This window comes from Archocentrus centrarchus, chromosome 15, assembly GCF_007364275.1.
Source record: "Archocentrus centrarchus isolate MPI-CPG fArcCen1 chromosome 15, fArcCen1, whole genome shotgun sequence".
NCBI lineage: Eukaryota > Metazoa > Chordata > Actinopteri > Cichliformes > Cichlidae > Archocentrus > Archocentrus centrarchus.
The window spans coordinates 21,254,137-21,274,462 of NC_044360.1; the positions used below are offsets into that span (position 1 = coordinate 21,254,137).

Here is a 20,326-nt window from a genome sequence, read left to right on the forward strand (position 1 = left end):
CAGCTAAATACGTTACTTGCAGTTCGAGCTCTGCAAAAACTGCTGTATGCAGAGGTCAGCTTATCAGTATCTACTTAGCCTGTAGTACAGGCAGTTTATGGCTCTGTCCAAAGAATACTTAAGTAATGTATATGGCTCAAACTCGGGACATATTGTGTGTAAATATGTGTATCAATGCCTACAGCTGTGCACTGCAGTACAAGGGGATCCCAAAACGGGAAAGATCAAACTGATGAATGAAAGAGAAAAGCAGAAGAAATGTGTAAACATGATTTTTCCCAGATTATTCTTCAGTCTTTCCTCTTTTTTTTTCTTCTTTGACTTTCGAATTCCTTGTCTAATTGCGCATACTTTGAATGCATCATCTGATTTGAGTTAAGAATCTTCGATCCCTACTGAGTAATAGCCATGAGATGTAAATCTATAGCTTTTAAAAATTATGAAACTGTCACTGTTCATCGTGACTGGAAAACGTCAGGGGGCAGCAGTGCGCCCTCATCCCCCAGTGTTGGAGAATCCAAAGCCCCCCAAAGCCCACGGGTGAAATGTGATGCTTTCTAAACCATTCTCGTCTCTCCATGACCACGTTACCAGCGTCCGTGGATCACAGTAAAAAAAAAAAAAAAAAAAAAAAAAAAAAAAAACTCGTTCCGGCTGCACCTTTCACATTAAAACCTCAACTTTTCTTCAAAAGTTGGAGCCGTGGTTAAACCAAACAGCCATGCTCTTATTTTAAGTAAAACGCCCCTTACTTCCAGGATATCTGTGGTTAACTTGACAGCTGACTGCCTTTATCTCCTCGACAGGGAGCTTGCGAGCAAGAACGTCCTCAGATTGACACAGAATGGAGAGAAGCTGACGCACCGTTATTAACCGGACCGTTAACTTTTCCTTCTCGAGCCTTTCCTCATGCCATCACAGTCTGCATGCTGTGCAAGACCCAGGAAAAAAAACCCCTGAAAGCTAGTTTGTAACAGTTTGACCACTGAAGAACTCACAACTCCTTAGCTTTTTTTTTTTCGCCCCACTCTTATTATTTTTTTTTGGAAACTACTGCGTTATTACGCACGATGCGCAAAGGGATGGCTCCTCTGCGGAGGCACAGAACGGGAGTACGAAATGTTTTTTATGTTTATCTCTCCATTTCAGTGGCTTATTCTTACAATATAGACTTAGAACATCCTTTGGTGTTCCGCGGACCAAATTCTAGTTTTTTTGGCTATTCTGTGCTGGAGCATTATTATGACAACACACGCTGGTGAGTCCCATTTTGCGGTGTTCCTGGAAGTGATGTGATTTTCTGTCAGTGATGCAATGAACTTGTGCTTTTTGAGAAATGTTTAAATGTCTCTTGAGCTCAACTTTCATCCACACCCATATGCTTAAGTACCGGTAATGTCAGTGGTATATTAAAGATATGTTAAGTGTTTGTCCGATTAAAAAAAAAGAAACTAAACTATGCCCTTCCTCTCCCTTCTTCTCGTGTATGTAGGATAATAGTAGGCGCACCAAAGGCAAACTCTTCCTACAGTAGCTCTGTGCGCTCTCCCGGAGCTCTATATAAGTGTCGAGTTCACAGCAACCCTGAACGCCGCTGCACAGAGATGGATCTAGGAAGAGGTCGGTCACTACACCCCACAGCATCCATACAAAACACCACATATTGACGCACACTCAAGGCAATGCATACACTCATACACAACTACAGGTTAAAAATAAAAGAGTTCACCAACTGGTGCTCTGTCCCGCTGCTCTCCTCCTGCTGTTTCTCACCGTTAACTGCTTAAACTGCCCCAAGCCTATGTTTTGTTTAACCAGAATAATGAAGCCTTATACTGCCTGTAACACTGTGCACTGTTGTCTTTGTAGCCCATAACCTACTACATCAAGACATGCAAAAAGACAAGAGGGTTCTGTGTGCAGAGGTCCATCAATATTTTGATAGTTATGATTTATGCTTTTGCTAATATTTTCCAAGCAAGTGAGCCAAAAACTGGCGCTTCAAGACACCCCACCCCCCACCAACCATCCACCTACCCACCACACACGCACACACACACACACACACACACACACAGCCTATCTATGTATGGCTGCAACACAGTGCTACAGAGAAACACTTAGATGTGCAATTTCCCTCCAATAATTGTTGAAATAGAGAATATTGCTTGAAAAAAAATGTGCCTGAAATTGATATGTAATATACATATTTGTCTTTTGTTAACTTTATTCTCCTGCTGATGTTGATTTACTTATCCTGGAACTATGATCCTTATCACGTGTTCGTCCAGTATTTCAAGCCACTTGTGCTAATAAAGTATTAAAATAACTGCATATATATTTTTTCTTACACCCAACTGTTTTTTATATTGAGCTGCATGTTGCAGATACTGCACGTCTCTTGAAGCTTCCATTCAAAGTTTGATTTCCTGCTTCTGTGTTGATGAGTCCTGAACCTGCTATAACCTTTAAGCCCGCCCAAGCTGTACAGTATCTGCAAATATTAACTTGTTTAGAAGAGTTTAGAACAGTAGTGGGCGTGAGCAGCCTTTAACTTTAAAGCAAAGCATCAGTTCTCCTCAGTGAACTTTTTAAGGTTAGTGTTTTAAGGTGATTGGCAGATACAGTGCTGTGCAAAAGTCTTGAGCCCCCCAAAAAGCCAGACTTTGTTGTCTTTTTTTTTTTTTGTTAAAGTGGTCTTGAGCCACCTAACTCAAGGGATAAACCAGCGTTGTGTCTACCCATCACAGACACTTAGCAAAGAACCAATTTTAAATTGTATCTTTCAATAAATTGTTTCAGTGTTTCAATAAATGTTGCACCTAGTTCCCATTTTCCTAGCAAAATATAAAGAAATGAAGGGGTGACTTAAGACTTTTGCACAGTACTGTGGGTTGTTCCAATCATCTTGGATTAAGGCTTTCTCATGATGACAGCCTAAATCCATGTAAACCCAAGCTGACTCCATGATGTTGAGATCAGAGGCGTGTGGAGGCCATACCATCTGCTGCAGATGTTGTTGGTGACGATAGATCTTTGTGACTCTGAGTGTACACCTCGGGTTGTCATGCTGTAGAATGAATCTGGGACCAATCTGATGCCTCACTAATGACAGTAATAGATAAGAATCTAAATAGAGCCTGAAACCTTTGCACATGACTGTATCTTGGTTAGAAAGCTCAATTCAGAGATCTGGAGCTAAGGCAATCAATTGATCAGGTAGTCACTTCAAAGAAAATTGAACTGCAACAGTTGATGAATTAATCATTTGATTGTTCTGGCATTGCTAATGTGGGGATTTGGTTGTTGTCTGTGTTTCAGCATTACAGTGACTGTGAGTATTGTAAGTTGGTGATATTTTGTGGTATTTCCTTGGACTGAGGTCAGATTCGCTTACTGCAGCTTTTTTGTGCCTTTTCTATTTTTTTCATAATGATTCATTAAGAAAGCAATCAGCACTTTGCTTGAAAATAGTCATTGGTTACAAACAAAAATATCTGCTTATAAAAAAAAGTGAATGAGTTTTGTGTGTAAGAGCTGTAGAGGAGTCATTGCTAAATACTCTAGACACAGACCTTTTTTTATCTCCAGTTGTTGAAACAATCAGCTGTGTAACAATCACTTGCACATTCTGCAGAAATAACAGAGTAAACGCCGGATCTCTAAAAGCTGACAATAGTTGACGAGAGACAAGTCGCTCGCTCCAAGACGTCCTCCTTCCCCCGTGACTCAATGTCTGCAAACTGCCCTCATTGTCTTTCAGGAAACAGGCAGAGAGAGTCGTGTGGGAAGACTTGCCAAGGAGACAGAGATGATGAGTGGATGGGGGTCAGCCTGGCCCGCCAGGACAGCGCCAACGGCAAAATACTGGTGAGCGCAGGGGACAGAGCACAACGGTCGCTTCGGCAAATTGTTTAATGCAAACCATGTCATAAAAACAGGCCTGATTATACCAGCATCACTGTTACAAATGTCTTACCATTAACCGCACTGTCAAACCACAGCTGCTCTCACCATTACAGTCTTCCTTAAGCGAAAAAAGACAACTCCTCTTTTTGCGTGTTACATTCTTATAACTTTGACTGGTGCAAATGAAAACAAAAACATCTTTAAATTATGACTCCGAGTGACTTTCCGCGCGTTCAAAAGTGGAGTAACATCTAAAGCCAGACAGATTTGGAAACGGCTGCGTGGTTACATAATTCTGTGAAACATTCACCTCGTGTGTGGAGCTGGAAGACTTAGTGGAGCGGGGTTTTTAAAAAGCATATTGTTTATTAAAACAAAAGAAATGAGAACCTGGTTTAGAGAAATCAGAATGGTGCTAATCCCAGGGGTGCTTTGCTAAGTGTTTGCACAGAGATCATAGGGCAGCTGGCAAAGTTTGTTTAGGCTTCGGCCCCTCTGCGCCGGTCCCATCCAAGGGCAGCCTTTCATTAAATATTAACCCCTGCCTCCTGCAGTGGGTAGGAAGGAAACTAGCGGCATTGCAGGACAGTTTGAAGGCGTCAGGTGGGTGGGCAGCTCTCATCATGTTTGAATACCTGTTACTCATAGACATCTTAATAACTTTGCATTTGTCCAGCCTCTTTGCTTTTTTGAAATATTTGTCTTTGGTCTATTTTTTTAATACCTCACTGGAATGTACTGGCATGATTTTTAAACCAGTACCTTTGGCTTTACCCATCAGTGAAAGTTTGAAGACTTCTTGGAGCTGTCAATCTTGGGAATTTGAGCTCAGAGTTGTATAACAACAGACTTCGAGCTGCACACTCTCTGGCCATTCGGTCAGGGTTGTGATAAAAAAAGGTGGTGGCTTTCCAGAGCCACGTGCTGCTGGGCCTCTTTTTTTTTTCTTTTCAAATCTCATCTGAATGAACTCACGTTTCTGCGCAACAGAAGGGAAACGGCTGTTTGGCAGATGTGTACAGTGGTGATTTCATCTGCGCTTTCAGTGAAGGCCTTGTGTGTGACCAAAGAGGGCATTAAAACTGAACAGAAACATGACAGCAGCACAGACGCCATACTCCAACCATGAAATTCTCAGTTGCTGCAGAGCATGTGAGCTGCCTTTGCTAAGTTTTTATCATCTGATGAATCTTTGAGAAAAAAAAAAAACAAAACTTCTACTCTAGAGGGAGAGTTTATACTGATATGTTACTTCTGTTGGCCAAGCTTCCCTTTGAAACACAAGCGTTTTTCAACATAGCATCTTGCTTCCAGACAGTCATCTGATGCGTTTTGTATGCCCACAATCTGCCAAGCTGTTGTTTTCACTGAGACTGGCTGTGTATGCGTGCATGAGCGTGTGTGTGTGTGTGTGTGTGTGTTTGGGGCGGTAGGGATGATGGGTTTTTGGGGTGGGGGTGGGGGGGATGAAGTGGACTTAGTCTGCACAGAGACATCCAGAGCTGTCCCCAGAGCCACAGGGGCTCCACCACCATCCCCCCCCCCCAGGGTCCTAAATTATTACCACATTTACACATTTATGTGGCCTCTTTTGTGCAAAATTTTAAAATCTGCTCCGTCTTCCTTTTCTTTGCTTACCAAACACTTGGCTGTTATGTTTTTGAAAAACACAGTGGAAAGTATTGTTTTGAGAATTACTCCCTGTCCATTTCTGCACTCGCTGTTTCCACTGCAGTATAATGAAGCAGAAGTTTGTTTCTTTGTCTTTTGATCCACTTTATTTTTTTTGCTGCCTGTGCTTTCTGAACTTTTGGCCTCTCTAGCTTGACTGCGAAAGCCCAGAGGAGCTGTTGTGAAATTAAAACTTTTAAAACACACAAACGTCGATGTGAACATTTTCTCGCTGAGCATTAAATGCTGCGTGGGAAACACTGATCTGAAGCTACAGTGGAGATATTCACACCACAGACCATGGCTGTTTTGGTCAGGGTTATGGATGGGCTTTAATTCCCCCTCTCATTGACGATCATTTGACAGCCACAGAGACGCGCTGACTCCAGCCCAGCGAGAAAGGGGCTTCGGTCAGTGTTGTAGATCAACGCCTGCCTGTAGTTTGTGTTTACAGAACGCAAATGTGTCTGAATTTGTTGTTTACTCCTGCTTTTCTCTTGCAGGCTTGTGCTCACCGCTGGAAAAACGTCTTCTACGAGTCAGAGCATATCCTTCCGCATGGATACTGCTCCATCATTCCTGCAACGCTCCAGAGCAGGACAAAAGCACTTATCCCCTGTTACGAAGGTATAGTAGAAGCACAGTCATAGCACACATGTTATTAGGGTTTTCATTTGTTTTAAAACATTTTAAATTGGGGTGAAAGAGCTTGCTATTGAATTCCAGCAGCTTAATCAGTTAAAGCTATCTAAAAATCAAGCATAGACTTGGGTAATGACCATAGCGTGTTGTTGTGAGGAGCTGTAAAAGATGCCAAAAAAAACCCCTCCAAGGACTCTCAGAGAGTCCAGACCTCTGCCAGCCTGTTACCAAAACTGGCATAAATATCTTGATGTTTTTACAACACAATGTGGATCAGCACCAGCAATCAACTGGTTTTTCCAGAGCTAATACTCCATTCCAAGTTTCATGAAAATCAGATTGGTAGCTTTTCGTATTTCTGTTCAAAAAATGACTACCCAACAGATGGCTACGGACACACGACCTTATTGGTTGACTTTATTAAATGGAGCCTTTTATAGTCTTCCTTATTTTCCATCATAGTATATACTGTTATCATGGTGGAGGTTCATATCAAACAGCCAAAGTTTGAAATAATGATGACAGACTATGGCTTTAGAGTTTATATATATATATATATATATATATATATATATATATATATATATATATATATAGACAGAGGGGCTTCACCAAGGCTTAGCATAAGCTAAATAAGGAATATTTTGAACTGTGAATAATGCAAAGCTGTTCTAGCAGAGTCAGTGTTGGTGGAAATGGCAACAATAAGGCAAAATATGGTTCTCAAGCCTGTGGAGAGATTTTGTCAGTGCAATACCAAAGTAGCAAATCAAAATCAACATCTTTGTTGAAAAATGGTGCACCCTGGCACATGGTGGGCAACAGGACGCTGAGGCCGGAGAACTCATTGGTGTCGCAGCCAGTGAGACACCAATGAGATCTGTAGTTTTTATTTCATATTCCTTTAAATAATCCACAGACCTTGGGACCAGTTGAGAGACTCCCAGGTTTGGAATAACTGGTTTGTTCTGTTTGTCCTTTTCCTTTTACATTTTTTCACAGCACATTATTTCTGTAGCCAGGAAGGCCGCCTCTGGCTTCTGATTGGTGTTCTGGCACTGGCGAACAGTAGTGGTCGAGCCCCAAAGTGTGATTTCTCTCCCTAAGTTCAATTTTGGTGAGAGCCAGCTGCAGCTACGAAAGGACAACCAGTTTGTAAAGCCAGATATACGAGCATTTGTCCAGTGGAAGCGTAGAGTTTATATTTCATTTGCACCACTTAGCCAAAGAAAAGTATTTTCACAAAGGTGCAATACTGTCAAATTTGTTAAAGTGGTCTTGCGATACTGATTTTGGCTTAGTTTACCAGAAATCAGGTGCTTTTAAGGAATGATTTACACAAGTTAGGGAAATCAGATTTTGTTATAATTGTAGTAAATCTAATCCATTTGTCCTGCAGGTTGTTTCAGTATGGGAAGCCACTACAGCACTAAAAATGAAGTTCCGTTTGAAAAATAATGTGCTAGATAACATTTTATGGTGACTCTTGCAAATGTGTTCTTCACGTGTTTTGATATGTGTCTCAGAGCTATTTATCAAAGCCTGGTTTGTGCTTTAATTGTGCTCCCAGGTCAGGATTTCACTTCCTTTGGTGACTCCTGTTGCCAGTGTGGCCAGACACACTTCGCTTGGGACCGTATTTACAGCGCATTTTGTGCTGATCCAAGCTCAATATTTTTGTAACCTGAGAGCGCATGTAAGAGGTCGTTTCATTGAATGCGGTGTTGCACCCCTTCTTTCAGTCTGCTTTCTGCCCCTGGACTCTTCTTGGATGGGACCGGGACTTTGACTAGCTCCATATGGAATGCAGGAAAAACTCCAGTAAATGCTGGCTCAAGCACACAGTGAAATAATTTGTGGTTTGTTTTTTCTTACAGACTATAAGCAGAAGTATGGGGAAGAGCACGGCTCGTGCCAAGCTGGGATAGCGGGAGTTTTTACGGAGGTCAGTAACAGTGCTTGTTCATCTTCTGTGAAAACCCCAGTTTCTGTCAGGTTGACACAGAGTAGCTGGTTGTTCTCACTGTTTGGTAAATTGATATGTTTCATCACATCTTCACATGGTTGTGCTCCATGAAACAATACAACAATACGCTTTTATGATTTTTTTTCTTAAGTTGGACTGATCGTCTCATTTGAAATTATAATCGTTTTCCCCCTCACTCTTGGTTCACTCTGAAAGTCACGTACTCTGAAAATAATTAAGAGGTTTTAGACAGTGAGTTTTTCACCCAAATTTTAAACTTTAAAATGATGTGGAAAGTTAAAATTTTCCATTCAGATAAATGTATTTGTATCAAAACCACCGGTGCTCTGGTGATAAGTGTTAGCTAATGTTTCCATAGATAGCAGATAGTGTAGAAAAGGATGCAGCAGCCTCAGCTGACCTCTGGTGTGGTTCCACGAGATAAAACGTTTAAGAAAATATGAGTTTCTTTTTCTCTGTAGCTTTGATGCTCTGCCTTGTTTTGTATTGACACATGACATCATCCATGATCGCGTATTACCTCTGTGTACCTTACAAATACTTTTTGGCCTCCCAAAGATATTTGTCTGTGAGTCAGTGAAGCTGCTGAGCAGAGGTGATCAGAGGAGGGTCAAATCTATTTGACCCTCCTCTGATCACCTCTGCTCTTAGTAGAAATGTAGGTTGATAGTGAAAAAGGTGCATTTGAGGGCTACATTAAAATTTGAAAAATGTATATTTGACCAGTTTAGACAGCTTGTTTTCGATACATCTGCAGGGTAAGTCCTTCCTGATGTTCGCTGTGAGCCCTGTGTTCCTCAAAGGTTCTTTTCATGTCTCAGATTACAGTTATGCTTAATTTGGAACATACAGTAATGCACAGTAGACTGTAAATGACTTAAAATGTGTCCTCGGAGCACAGCTGTGCCCCGAGGGTAAAGCCGTTTTCACTGACAAGAAATTCATTTTGTATAATTTTTTGCAGTACTCCTTTATTTGACCAATACAAAATATTATTTTAGCTTCTGCTTAGGCTGTTGCTATTATTAAACTCTGGTCATTTTCAGGTTTGCTTTAAAAAATGTTTTTTCTTTCACTGATACTAAAGTGGGATCATTTTTACTATATTACCAATTTGGGGTATTGTAATATTTTGGTATTGAGGATAACCATGAAAAGTGATGTCATAACCATGTGGTTGACACTCCAGCATAGTGGGTTGGGGCACCTTAAAAAAATGGAATTCATGTGCATGGGTGTATACACACACACACACACACACACAGATTTTATTGTATGGGACATGTTTTAGTCCACCTCATCGGGGAGCGGGGCAGGGTGAGATTAACCGCTTCTGTTTGGAGTTTGTAGTTATTCCAACAACAGTGACTCCTTGGTTAAATGATTTAGATAAAAGGCTGCTATCTGCACCTCATGGGGGACCTCTAAATGATACCATGTTGGATTCTACAATGAACCTACTGTTTCCAAACCAAAGAGACTTCATCATTAAACCCATTTTTTTCTTCACGGATTACGGACGTCAGTGTGGATCTGTTAAAGCATTTGAACGGCCCCCCTTTAAAGAATGTGAAGAATTTAAAGAAATGATGTCCAACTGTTAAACCTTTATCCTTGTTTGAACCTCAGTCGGTACGCCTTGTGGTGCCCAGATGTTTGACACCACAGCACGGAGAGTGCATACTGCTGAGTAAGGTCCTCACTGTGTTTTTAAGTTTGTTTGCACAGAAGAAGAGTTCCCAGTGGTAACTTCACATCCTCCTTTATAACTGACTCAGGCGTAGTCAAAACAGAGCATCTTTATTGCCATGCTGTTGTCTGCCTGAATGCCTGTGGACCATCACAAGAAAAAGCTGTGAAGAACTCATTTTACAGCTTTCAGCTTTGCTTCAGCTCTGAAGTGCTCATCACAACAAAGGAAGCTGATACTGCTGGCATGCCAGCTGCATGTGTATTTAAGAACAGATAGTGAAAACCATTCTGTGGCCGTTGGTTAACCAGACATTCACCCAGCAGCTTTTTCTTTTTTTCCTCTCTGCAGCAGGCTATTGCAGTGCACGCAGTGGGTGAACGCCAGTCACATTTATCTGCATGAATGTTTGGGTTTTCATTTTCAGGAGCTTGTGGTGATGGGGGCACCGGGGTCATACTACTGGACTGGGACCATCAAGGTGTACAACCTGACGTCTGACTCCCTCTATAGCCCGAACAAAGACAACATCGACTCTCACAGATACAGCTATCTTGGTGAGAGCCAGTTAATGAGAGTATTATGTTGAATGTCATATATCAGGACGGAGGCGGCCACAGCTAATTATTGTCTCTGTCTCCAGGCTATGCTGTGACTGCTGGACACTTCTCGTCTCCTAATGTAATAGACATCGCTGCAGGGGCGCCTCAGCACAGCGGCAGCGGAAAAGTAGTGCCTTCATCTTCATTTTCAGCATTTTGATTTGAAGTCCTTTTGTGTCGGTTGCTGCAGTGATTCTGTTTTTCTCCTGCACAGGTTTATATTTTTAAAATCGATGGTGCGTCTTTGGTGAAGAGTTTTCAAGCCTCAGGGAAAATGGTACGAGCTCAGATGTGGTCCTGCATTGTTTCAGAGTTCTCTGACCATCCCGATGTGCATGAGGAGTCACGTCGTTGATTCTTTCAGACACACTGCTTTAATTGTTTTGTTGCCAGAAATACACTGTTTAGAGAGCAACAGCAGTTTAAAAAAAGCAGCACACTTGCCACAAACCAAAGCCAGGGGAGGCAGCTAATGCTTTTCATTCAGAATAAATTCACGGTAGCTTGAAGACACAAGTTGTGTAGATATTCCTTTAATATTAGTTTATAAAAGCAGAAATAATCCAGTCTGGATGAGAGCTGTGCATCAAATGAATGAAGTGATTGTGTTTCTGTGATCTGACCCATTGCTCTGTGGCTCGACTTGGTTCCAGATGGGCTCTTACTTTGGCTCCTCATTGTGTGCAGTTGATCTGAACCAGGACGGCCTGTCGGACCTGCTGGTGGGGGCACCGATGCACAGCCAGCTCAGGGATGAGGGCCAGGTGTCTGTGTACCTCAGCAGGGGCAACGTGAGTGGAATCTGGAGTCAGCGGGAACATGAGACCATAGCTTGCAGATTTGTTTTATTATTTTTCCATTATTATTTCCTGCCTGTGGTTGTCATCATATTAATAGAATAAACAGTGGAGCAGGGTGAGATTCAGCAGGGCCTTTATTTAACTGCTTCAGTTTGTACACTTTATGTTTAAGAGTTATTGCAACAAGAGTGGCTTCTTGGTTGAATAATTTGGGTAAAAGGCTCTCAGCAGCTGTGGCCAAGGAATTTAATCAAAGAAAGCTGAAAATCGTGTAACAGTACACTGTAGGCCTTTTCTTTTTCCCCGGCTGGCTCTGTGTATAAACTGCTTTCTTGCCTGATTCTGTTTTCAGGGAGTCATGGAAGAGGATGGCGTGTTAACTGGCGATAGTGCTTTCAATGCACACTTTGGAGAATGCATTGCTGCAATCGGAGATATAGATGACGATGGTTATCAAGGTCGGTATAAAGTGGCGTATTAAAAACCTTCTGCTTTATAAATGAAAGCATCATAATTATTAAGCTTTTAGGTGATCTTCACCAGCAGATGAAGTTGTAAATTAAATAGAAACCTTTTGTTTTTGCAAAAGTCTTTCATAGTTCTACCATTTTAATGCTTAAACAGTAGTTCATGAAGTTATATCTGTCACTGGTGGAAAGATCAGAGCCAAGCTGTGGGTTGTATTTTCAAAACTCTCCAGTGGACCATGAATCTCCAGTCTGAAGAATGCCAGTCACTTTATGACAGTGCAGTGCAGTTACACTGTCAGTGTCTTCATGTTATGAAAAATAGCCATTTCCTCTGTCATCTCCCAGATTATGAAGTCATCCAGTTTATACTCTTCACTTCAGCCCACAAGCAAGTGATGGTTGCGCAGTAGGTGCAACCATACCCATCGTTTCCACGCACATTTTGTTTGGATTACCCTGTGGCAAGAAGAAAGTATTGCCCTCTCTCACCCTTGTGTACACAGAGTCACAAACCGAATTATCCACACACACAGACACAAACGGTTATTCTGTCTGTTCTGCGCTTGCTTGGCTCCGCTCTGCGGGCTCCACTTGGCTTCCATCTCACACTCCAGGCTGGAAGCTTCTGCCTGCCTGGTTTCATCTCCGTGTGAGATATGCCTGGAGGCCTGCAGCCTGGCACAGCATGCGCGAGTCTGCAGCAAAAGAAGGCAGCTGGGAAGTATAACTCATTTTGTAACTCGTCACTCACTCGCCACAGACACACTCGCTGCCTGACGGACGATTATTTACAGCTTAACTGCTGGCATTTAATTTGCAAGAACTACTGTAGACACACACTGACACAAAGATGCTAATTCGATCTCTCTGTAGTACTTCCTTAAACTTCTTTTGCCATTTCTACTTTGTGCTGTGCAGCACCACATGGCATGGAAGTATTTTGGTTTGTAAAAGAAAGTTTATATCTAATTTTCTGCTGAAAAGGGCTAATGGGAGGGTGTTTCAGGGCTTGCCAGCACTTTATAGTCTTGTTTCCACTTTCTCAGAGGTCGCGCAAGTTTTATGGCCACTAACAACACTTAATTGTCTATCATGAGTCTTACAGTTAAGGCTTGTTTCCCAGGCACTGGCCAGCGGAAAGTAAACAGATGATTAATGAAAGCTTTTGTGCACTCATTCAGTTATTTATGTGCTCATTCATTTATTTTCACAGAAACACTTTTCATGCGTTCTTTGTCTCCTCAGATGTAGCCATAGGAGCACCCAAAGAGGATGACTATGGGGGAGCTGTTTATATCTACCATGGGGACGCCACAGGAATAACCAAAAAATACTCAATGGTAAGAACTGGCTCCGATGTGAAGCTGCATCATTATGTGACCTCCTCACGTCGAGATTAATGAGCTTCTTTATTGCTTCAATAATGCATGTTTATTAAAACACACACTGAATGTGTGCAGATGAAATAGCTGTGTAATGTATGTTGGTTTCAGAATAGTGCTCATTTTTTTCCCTTGCTGCCTCACACGTGACTGGTATCATGTGTTCCAGAAACTGTCTGGGCGCAGTGTAAACCCTGGTCTGCAGATGTTTGGCCAATCCATCTCTGGCAATGTGGACATGGATGGCAATGGATACACAGGTATGGTCATAACAGATCTTCCTAGCCACATCGGAAACGTCAAAGCAAAATGAAAAACAAAGTCTAAAAGAATGAAAATTTTAAATATTTATCATGGCTTTATCCTGTTATTGTCATGCAGCAACAGTTTCAGACTCGTGATAGAGGAATCTTGTTTACTGCATTCCACAGCTGACATGCAGACTGAGCCAGCATGACAATTAAAGACCTCTGTGCATTGTTGTGGAGGTGCTGCAGGTGTCAAGCGCGCTGTCAGCAGATGTTGCATTAATATCATAATATCTTCTTTATGCATGTTTGCATTGCAGATGTCACTATCGGAGCTTTCATGGCAGACAGTGTGGTGCTGCTGAGGTGAGTGACGGGATAATTCTTTCTGACACAGCAATATTTGTGAGAAGCAGAGTGGCGTTTTATCCTACTTCAGAGTCATTTTAATGGTCAGTCTCGCCCACGCTTGTGTTCCTGTGCTGGTTTCTGTGGTTTTAGGTCCCGGCCTGTGATTACAGTGGATGCCTCTATCTTCCTGCCTGTCTCTATCAACATAACTGTGCCACAGTGCCACGAGGGCCACCAGAACCTGAACTGCTTCAATGTCACAGTCTGCATGCGTTTCAGAGGAAGACAGCTACCTGGACAAATAGGTGATGATGTGGCAAAGATCGCACAGCTCAGGCGCCTCTTTGTAAATGATTCACACTGGGTAGTAAAGTAGATAAGTGAAGGAAAGATTTTAAAAAAACCTGATAAGTTGCATAAAATGCTTGAATTATATTTTAGTTTTTGTGCTTCAAAGGAATGGTTTAACATGATGGTAAATATGCTTCTGTGTTGGTTAATAGCACTCTCAGTAAAAAGAAAAAAAAAACCCTGAGAGCCCCAAATCATTAAAAATGTCAAATTATGGTTTTATATAGTTATGTACCCAAGTGCTACCAGTATTTTGATGTTGCTAAGTAACAACCCCATCACATTGGCTCAAAAAAACAAAACACAAACACAAATTCACAAATGACTTCTGTGGGTCATTCAAATATGGGAAGCTGGTTAAAATGATGATACCGGTTTACCAGAGCAAGAGATGGTTCTGTATTTTGGTCACATTGGTTTTGCCACTGCTTGACCCTTTAGGAGGCTAGCTAAGCTCCTGAGTCTGTTCACCCTTATACAGAACATGACTACAGATTGTTATAAATATAATTTTCCCCACAGTCTCTAAAGAAAATATTGGACTCATTTATTTTACAAGCTACATACACATTTTCTAAAAATTTTGACTGTAAAATAAAAATATTTTGCCACCCATCTCAAGATTTCAGGTTAGATACCTCAGAATGCTGACTTACTCAGAAGTTTGAGTAAGTAAGTTGAAATTTTCAGATAACTTAGCTCTGCCTGGCGTTTTTTTTTTTCCAGTAGTGAAACAAGCGTCTGTATTTTTCAAGAGGACAAGTCTAGAGAAAATTAACTTTGTTTGAGACCTGTCTTTATCTTAGCAGCACACACTTGTTAGACCTGGCAGCACCGATACTTAAATTATACAAATATATACCCTGTGTTGTACATATATGTTCTTAGTTACTTCTGTCAGTAGCATCATATGACGCACAACTCAATCAACTTTCATGTCCACACAATGTTCGCAACACTGTTACAAGTAGGGGCGTGGAAAAAATTGATACAGCATAGTATCGTGATATTTTGAGGGTGATATTGTATCATCATGGGGACACCAAATATCAATTTTTTTATTAAATAAATTAAAATACTTCAAATAAGAGTGCTCACCACCATCCTGAGATAATTTTAGCTGAGCAGACTTACATTAAATCGGCTTAACTGAAAAACCATCCAACACTGGACACACTTAGTTTGACAATAATCAGCCTATTGCAAAAAAAAAAAATCACACTAATATCGTATTGTGGGGTTTCTGGTGATTCCCACCTCTGCTCATGATGCAGGAAGTGTGCACCATTTCCTGCTGTTATTATAATGTGTTAGAGCATCACGTCTGCTGGCCATGGCTGAATGTTATGATGGTTGACGGTTTACCCTTCAGCATTTGCGAAGCGGCTCTTGGGTGGGGTGCCTGTCGAGGGCTGAGGTGCAGTCCTGTTCCAGTGTTTGGGTGTAGTCATTTACAGCCCCCCAGGGGAGAAGGAGCCCTGTCGTTACATAATGAATATGTCCTGACTCGTTGGAATAAAGCCTCTCTGTTTAGCCGTCTGGCAAAACACCATGGAAAGTGCAGCACCATGTGTTTGGTGACTTCTATAATGAAACCTTCCTTTACCTCCTCTGGAGTGAGATCATGGCGTCCCCTCTGTTGGACGATGGAAACAGTAGGCTTTGGTCCGACTTGGGTGTGTTTGCCACCCCGCCCACTCTTTTACCAGTATGACACCCTCTTCAAGAAATTACTACAGAATGAGGCCAATTCATTCAGAGGAAGGGATTTAAAAGGGCAAAGAAACGGAAACTTTGGTGTTGTCGGGCTTATGATTTCAAAATAGATTTGACGTTCTTCCGCGTCGCAAAGCCAGGTGTGGAAGCAGCAGGAATGTTATTACTACGTTTTCTTTCATAATAAGATTAGTACCGCCCCAGCAGCTGGAAAAGCCATCATTTTTTTTCATTAATTCTTATGTCAGTTGACCTTAAACTCTTGAAATATCATCACAAAAGCCAATTAAATGAAGAATGAATGAATCTTCCCTCCTGCATGAGCACCTAACGCCCAGCTCCTCTTTATATCTTCCAGTTTGTCGATAAAAAATTTAAGATTCAAAATCAGGATCAGTCAGGATCTGTCATAGGAGCAAATCTTCTGGGCAAGTTGCATTGAAATAAGCAACACTGAACAAAGAGCTGCTGTTAAGCTAAAGCACTATCTCAAAATCTGACCAAAAAATGTTCCCATCTTCCCTATTGCTTGTCTTAATTTGACTGCAATAAACACTTTTCCCCCTCCTTTCTCGTGTTTTAATGGCAGTTACCAGAAAACCAAACCCTGCATACTTCTGGTGGTCTTTACTCAAACAGCCATCGCTGTCAGCTGAGGGTATGTGTAACAGTGTTTTCTGCCTCTTCTCAGAGTTGCTGTATAACTTGACGGCTGATGTGGAAAAGCGCCTGAAAGCCCAGCCTTCCCGGGTCTACTTTGTTCAAAGTGGATCTCAGATCACCCAGATGAGCCATCAACTTAGCCTGGACATCAACAGAGAGGAGTGCCAGCGCTACACTGCCTACGTTAAGGTAAGTGTGTGGTCCTTCTGCTGGTCGTGTTCGGGTTGTGCACTTGCTCGTCATGTCCTCAACTGCTCTCTGTTGCGTTCCCATGACCCTGAGCACTCCCACCATGCAGTGTTGATTTGTGATATGAGTTATTTGCTTTTGTGGCCCGTTTTTCTTCTGTCTCTATTTATTTGTGTAGTTTTTTTTTAGGCCATCAAAGTTCACACATTTCCAGCTAAAATGTTTAAACAGACCAGAAAAAAAGGAAAAATAAATAATAAAATGTCAAGATAAAGTAAAAGTCATCACATGCCTCATCGTAGCAAGAGGATTTGCTTCTGTAGCTTAAGGCCACGGGTCAACAGGCATCTGCGGGGATGCTATTTGTGTCACCCTGCTGGGTTAGGTTAAAGGTAACAGCCAGTAGCTTGATGGTTCCTGAAGCTGTGCTGCTCAAGTGTGTCTGCAGAAACTGACAGAAACAGGAAACAGAGTCTCCTTTGTTACCGCATAGTCCCATTATTGTGCTCATGTGTGATTTGTTCTTGTAGCCACAAAGAGGGTCCTCATCCTGGGGGCACCATCCATGTTTCACCTCCTGTAATACGGAGGCCCACTGCATGCCTGTAAATTTCACTGGCGCTCTTAATGGTGCTCTCCAGGCGCTTTCACTGTGGGAGGCCGCACTGCCAACTGAGGGAGGTTGTCATTACCGTGCTTTCCTCTCATTCTTTTAACTATTCAGACTGTAATGAGTGTATAGCACAGAGAAGAGTTTTAGCAGTAAGCAGCTTTTTTTTTTTTCCCTAAGAAAACCTCATCACGGTTATCGAGGTTTACTTGGTGAAGTGAGCCCAGCGTTTATCCAGGCTCTTCAATGAGCCTGTATAGTTGTGCACACAGGAGAATCTTAGCATTTAAAACTTAATTTTCACTTGTACTCATTCAAGGTTCAACCCACATAACATTAACAGGAGGGTAAGTCATAAAGTAGTGTTTCTGCTCAGACTGACATTTGCCTTCTTGTGGGTGGGCGACTATCTCTCTAGCTGTTACATAAACACATTTGTACTGTAAGTGCCATCCATCAGGCCAGATGTTGCTTCAAGGATAGCTTCTATTTTGCAGCTTTTGGGACTTAACGGTGCACTTTGATGTTGGTCTGATCACAGCATTAAAGGAGCCAGAATAGCTGCTTCCACCTGTTCACACCTGTTTAAATATCTTCTGTCTGTAGCATCATACAAAGAGTAGTATTGTTCTTCTAACTCCTGCCCAGGGGACAAATCATTTTAATGCTTTAATGCCATAATGCTTGGCAAATGTTTAACTTTGCAGATGGAAAGTGTATTTTTGAGTAGCATATCGTGTATTTTGATTGGCTTGACTGAGATGTGAAGAAGCTCTGTGGTTTGTTTATTTATTTATTTAATGAATATGGCTTCAGGTTCCACCTGCTCAGTTGCAAAACGCAGAAGTGAAATCCCCAATGTTACCCAAAGGTGAAAAGCCACACAGGACTGTGAAGGTGTGGCGCACAAATTACAACCTCACTAGACTGTTTACAGGCTAAATGAGCTTAAATATGTATGAAAAGTAAAGTGGGCCAAAGATTAGAACCTAGCGTGGTAGCTATCAGTCATGAGTTTTTGTCATCAAACATTATGTGTTTGGGAGAAGAGCTAAAGAATCACCATAATCAGACGTGATCTGGCTCCGCTCTCAGAGAGGGTCTAGTGTGCTTGACCAATCGCGTCATTTATCTTACTCATGTGTCTGCCCACATGAGCCAGTCTTCCCATTCCCCAGAAGAGTTATGCTAATGGAAACCAGCTGGTTTCTCGGCTGTATCCTCAGGGGTGGAGGGATTGTGTGCCCCCACCCTTCTCTCAGCTTAAACGTGCAGTGAAAACACAGGAGTGAGACTAGCGTCACAGCAGGGTGCTGGGCTGCTGTTGTGTCAACTGGAAGTGCGCGCTGGTGCTCCTGATGGAAAACGCTTGCGTTGGGGTTGACTGCTCGAGCCCTGATGCATGAGAGGCCTTGAGCCATTCTGAGACACTCACGTTTGGAGCTGCTGACCATGTGTTGACCCCATTTATTGACTTTATACATCAGACTCCTTTAAATGACCTCAGTTAAGAACAAAACTGAATAAAATACTGTTAAAGTTGCCTTAGTTCCACACAATGTATATGCAGCACACACACTCAGCTTTAACCATCTGAAATCAAGTAAAATTAAAAAAAAAAAAAAAACAGCTGGACCTGCAGCTCAATAAATCACAAAGTGCTGAGAACACAGGGGCATAACAAGAGTTCTTCAGAGGGCACAGAGTACAGAAGCAAATAGTTCAGCGTCTAACTTGTTCAAGCGTAATTCCTTCTACTTTCATGTTGATCATTTTAAACATGTTTTCATTGGCATCGGCTAACAACATACCAGGTCTCCAGATGGCCTTTGTTTGGTTATTTTTAGCTAAATAAACTCCATGCTGGCCTTCACTGGAGTTATACCTCACATTTAGGGAGGGAAATCAGCCATGATGACTGATGAGTGATTAGAAGTTCACATGACCAGAGGTGCTGTGCATGACATGGAAATGATTCATTTAACAAGCAAACCACCAACTTTTAACAGGAATTCTTCAGTTTGATGTGCAGTTATGTTCACTTGGCATGTTACGTTTGTGGCACAGTGTCTCAGCTCATTGTGCCAGACTGAGTCCAAGTAGTAAAATAGCTTGAATGTTTGGAGCATTATTCACAAACTGACACTTGTGCAATTAACCTTTGTAAAAAGAAACAGTGCAAATGCTTGAATAACAGGTAAGTAGCTTTTTTCATTCAGATATTACATTAAAAACAAGATGAGCATAGCTACTATATTGTTACACAATAATATTTGAACCCTTTAAACCTTAAATTTTTTAATTTTGGTCTCCCTGTCTTGCTTTTTTCTCAATCCATAGTGACCAATTTTCAGTGAGAGGTTGCTATGGTGTTAGTGCTAGCATGTTAAATCAATTAACAGTACAGGAAAAAAAAATAACCTACAGTACTGTGCAACAGTGTTGAGCCTCATTTCTTTATATTCTGGAAGGTGGAAAATAAGTGCAGCAATTCACTGAAACATGCAAACATAGTATGGACATATAGTAAATATGGCAAAAACTAAGTTTGCACAATTCTAATGATCTTGAAAGCGAATATTTGGTGTGACCACCTTTATTCTTCAGCACAGCCTGAACTCTCTGAGGCAGCTTCTTTGTACGTTCTTTAAGTAGTCTTCAGCAATAGTTTTTTAGGCTTCTTGAAGGACATTCAAAGCTCTTTTTGGATGTTGGCTGCTTTTTGTTCTGATCTCTGTCAGGATGATCCCACACTGCTTCAGTAATGTTGAGGTCCGGGCTCTGGGGAGGCCAATCCATGACTGATAGTGGTCCACTGTGTGTTTTTCTATCCAGGTATGCATTTACTGCATTGGTTTTGTGTTTTGGATTATTGTTATCCTGAAAAATGAAGCTGTTGTCAATCAGGCGCTTTCCAGATGGTGTTGCATGGTGAATCAAAATCTGATGGTACTTTTCTTACCTTTCATAATTCTACTGGCTGAAATGCCCTAAACCAAGACAGAGCCTCCACCATGTTTTACAGATGGCTGTAGACACTCATGG

At 41.7% G+C, this 20,326-nt stretch overlaps 1 protein-coding gene across 1 annotated transcript in view; it reads left to right on the forward strand.

Annotated features, from left to right (window-relative positions):
* The first annotated feature begins 1,070 nt into the window (after positions 1–1,070).
* itga9 (integrin, alpha 9) overlaps positions 1,071–20,326 on the forward strand; it is a 47,440-nt gene continuing 28,184 nt past the window's right edge. Inside the window, exons 1-15 of the mRNA XM_030748799.1 lie at positions 1,071–1,258; positions 1,493–1,620; positions 3,764–3,870; positions 6,084–6,207; positions 8,100–8,167; positions 10,327–10,456; positions 10,543–10,628; positions 10,716–10,778; positions 11,155–11,292; positions 11,654–11,759; positions 13,017–13,111; positions 13,323–13,413; positions 13,722–13,767; positions 13,903–14,057; positions 16,511–16,671. Of these exons, the coding sequence (XP_030604659.1) occupies positions 1,071–1,258; positions 1,493–1,620; positions 3,764–3,870; positions 6,084–6,207; positions 8,100–8,167; positions 10,327–10,456; positions 10,543–10,628; positions 10,716–10,778; positions 11,155–11,292; positions 11,654–11,759; positions 13,017–13,111; positions 13,323–13,413; positions 13,722–13,767; positions 13,903–14,057; positions 16,511–16,671 (1,686 nt within the window). The remainder of the gene's footprint in view (positions 1,259–1,492; positions 1,621–3,763; positions 3,871–6,083; positions 6,208–8,099; positions 8,168–10,326; positions 10,457–10,542; positions 10,629–10,715; positions 10,779–11,154; positions 11,293–11,653; positions 11,760–13,016; positions 13,112–13,322; positions 13,414–13,721; positions 13,768–13,902; positions 14,058–16,510; positions 16,672–20,326) is intronic.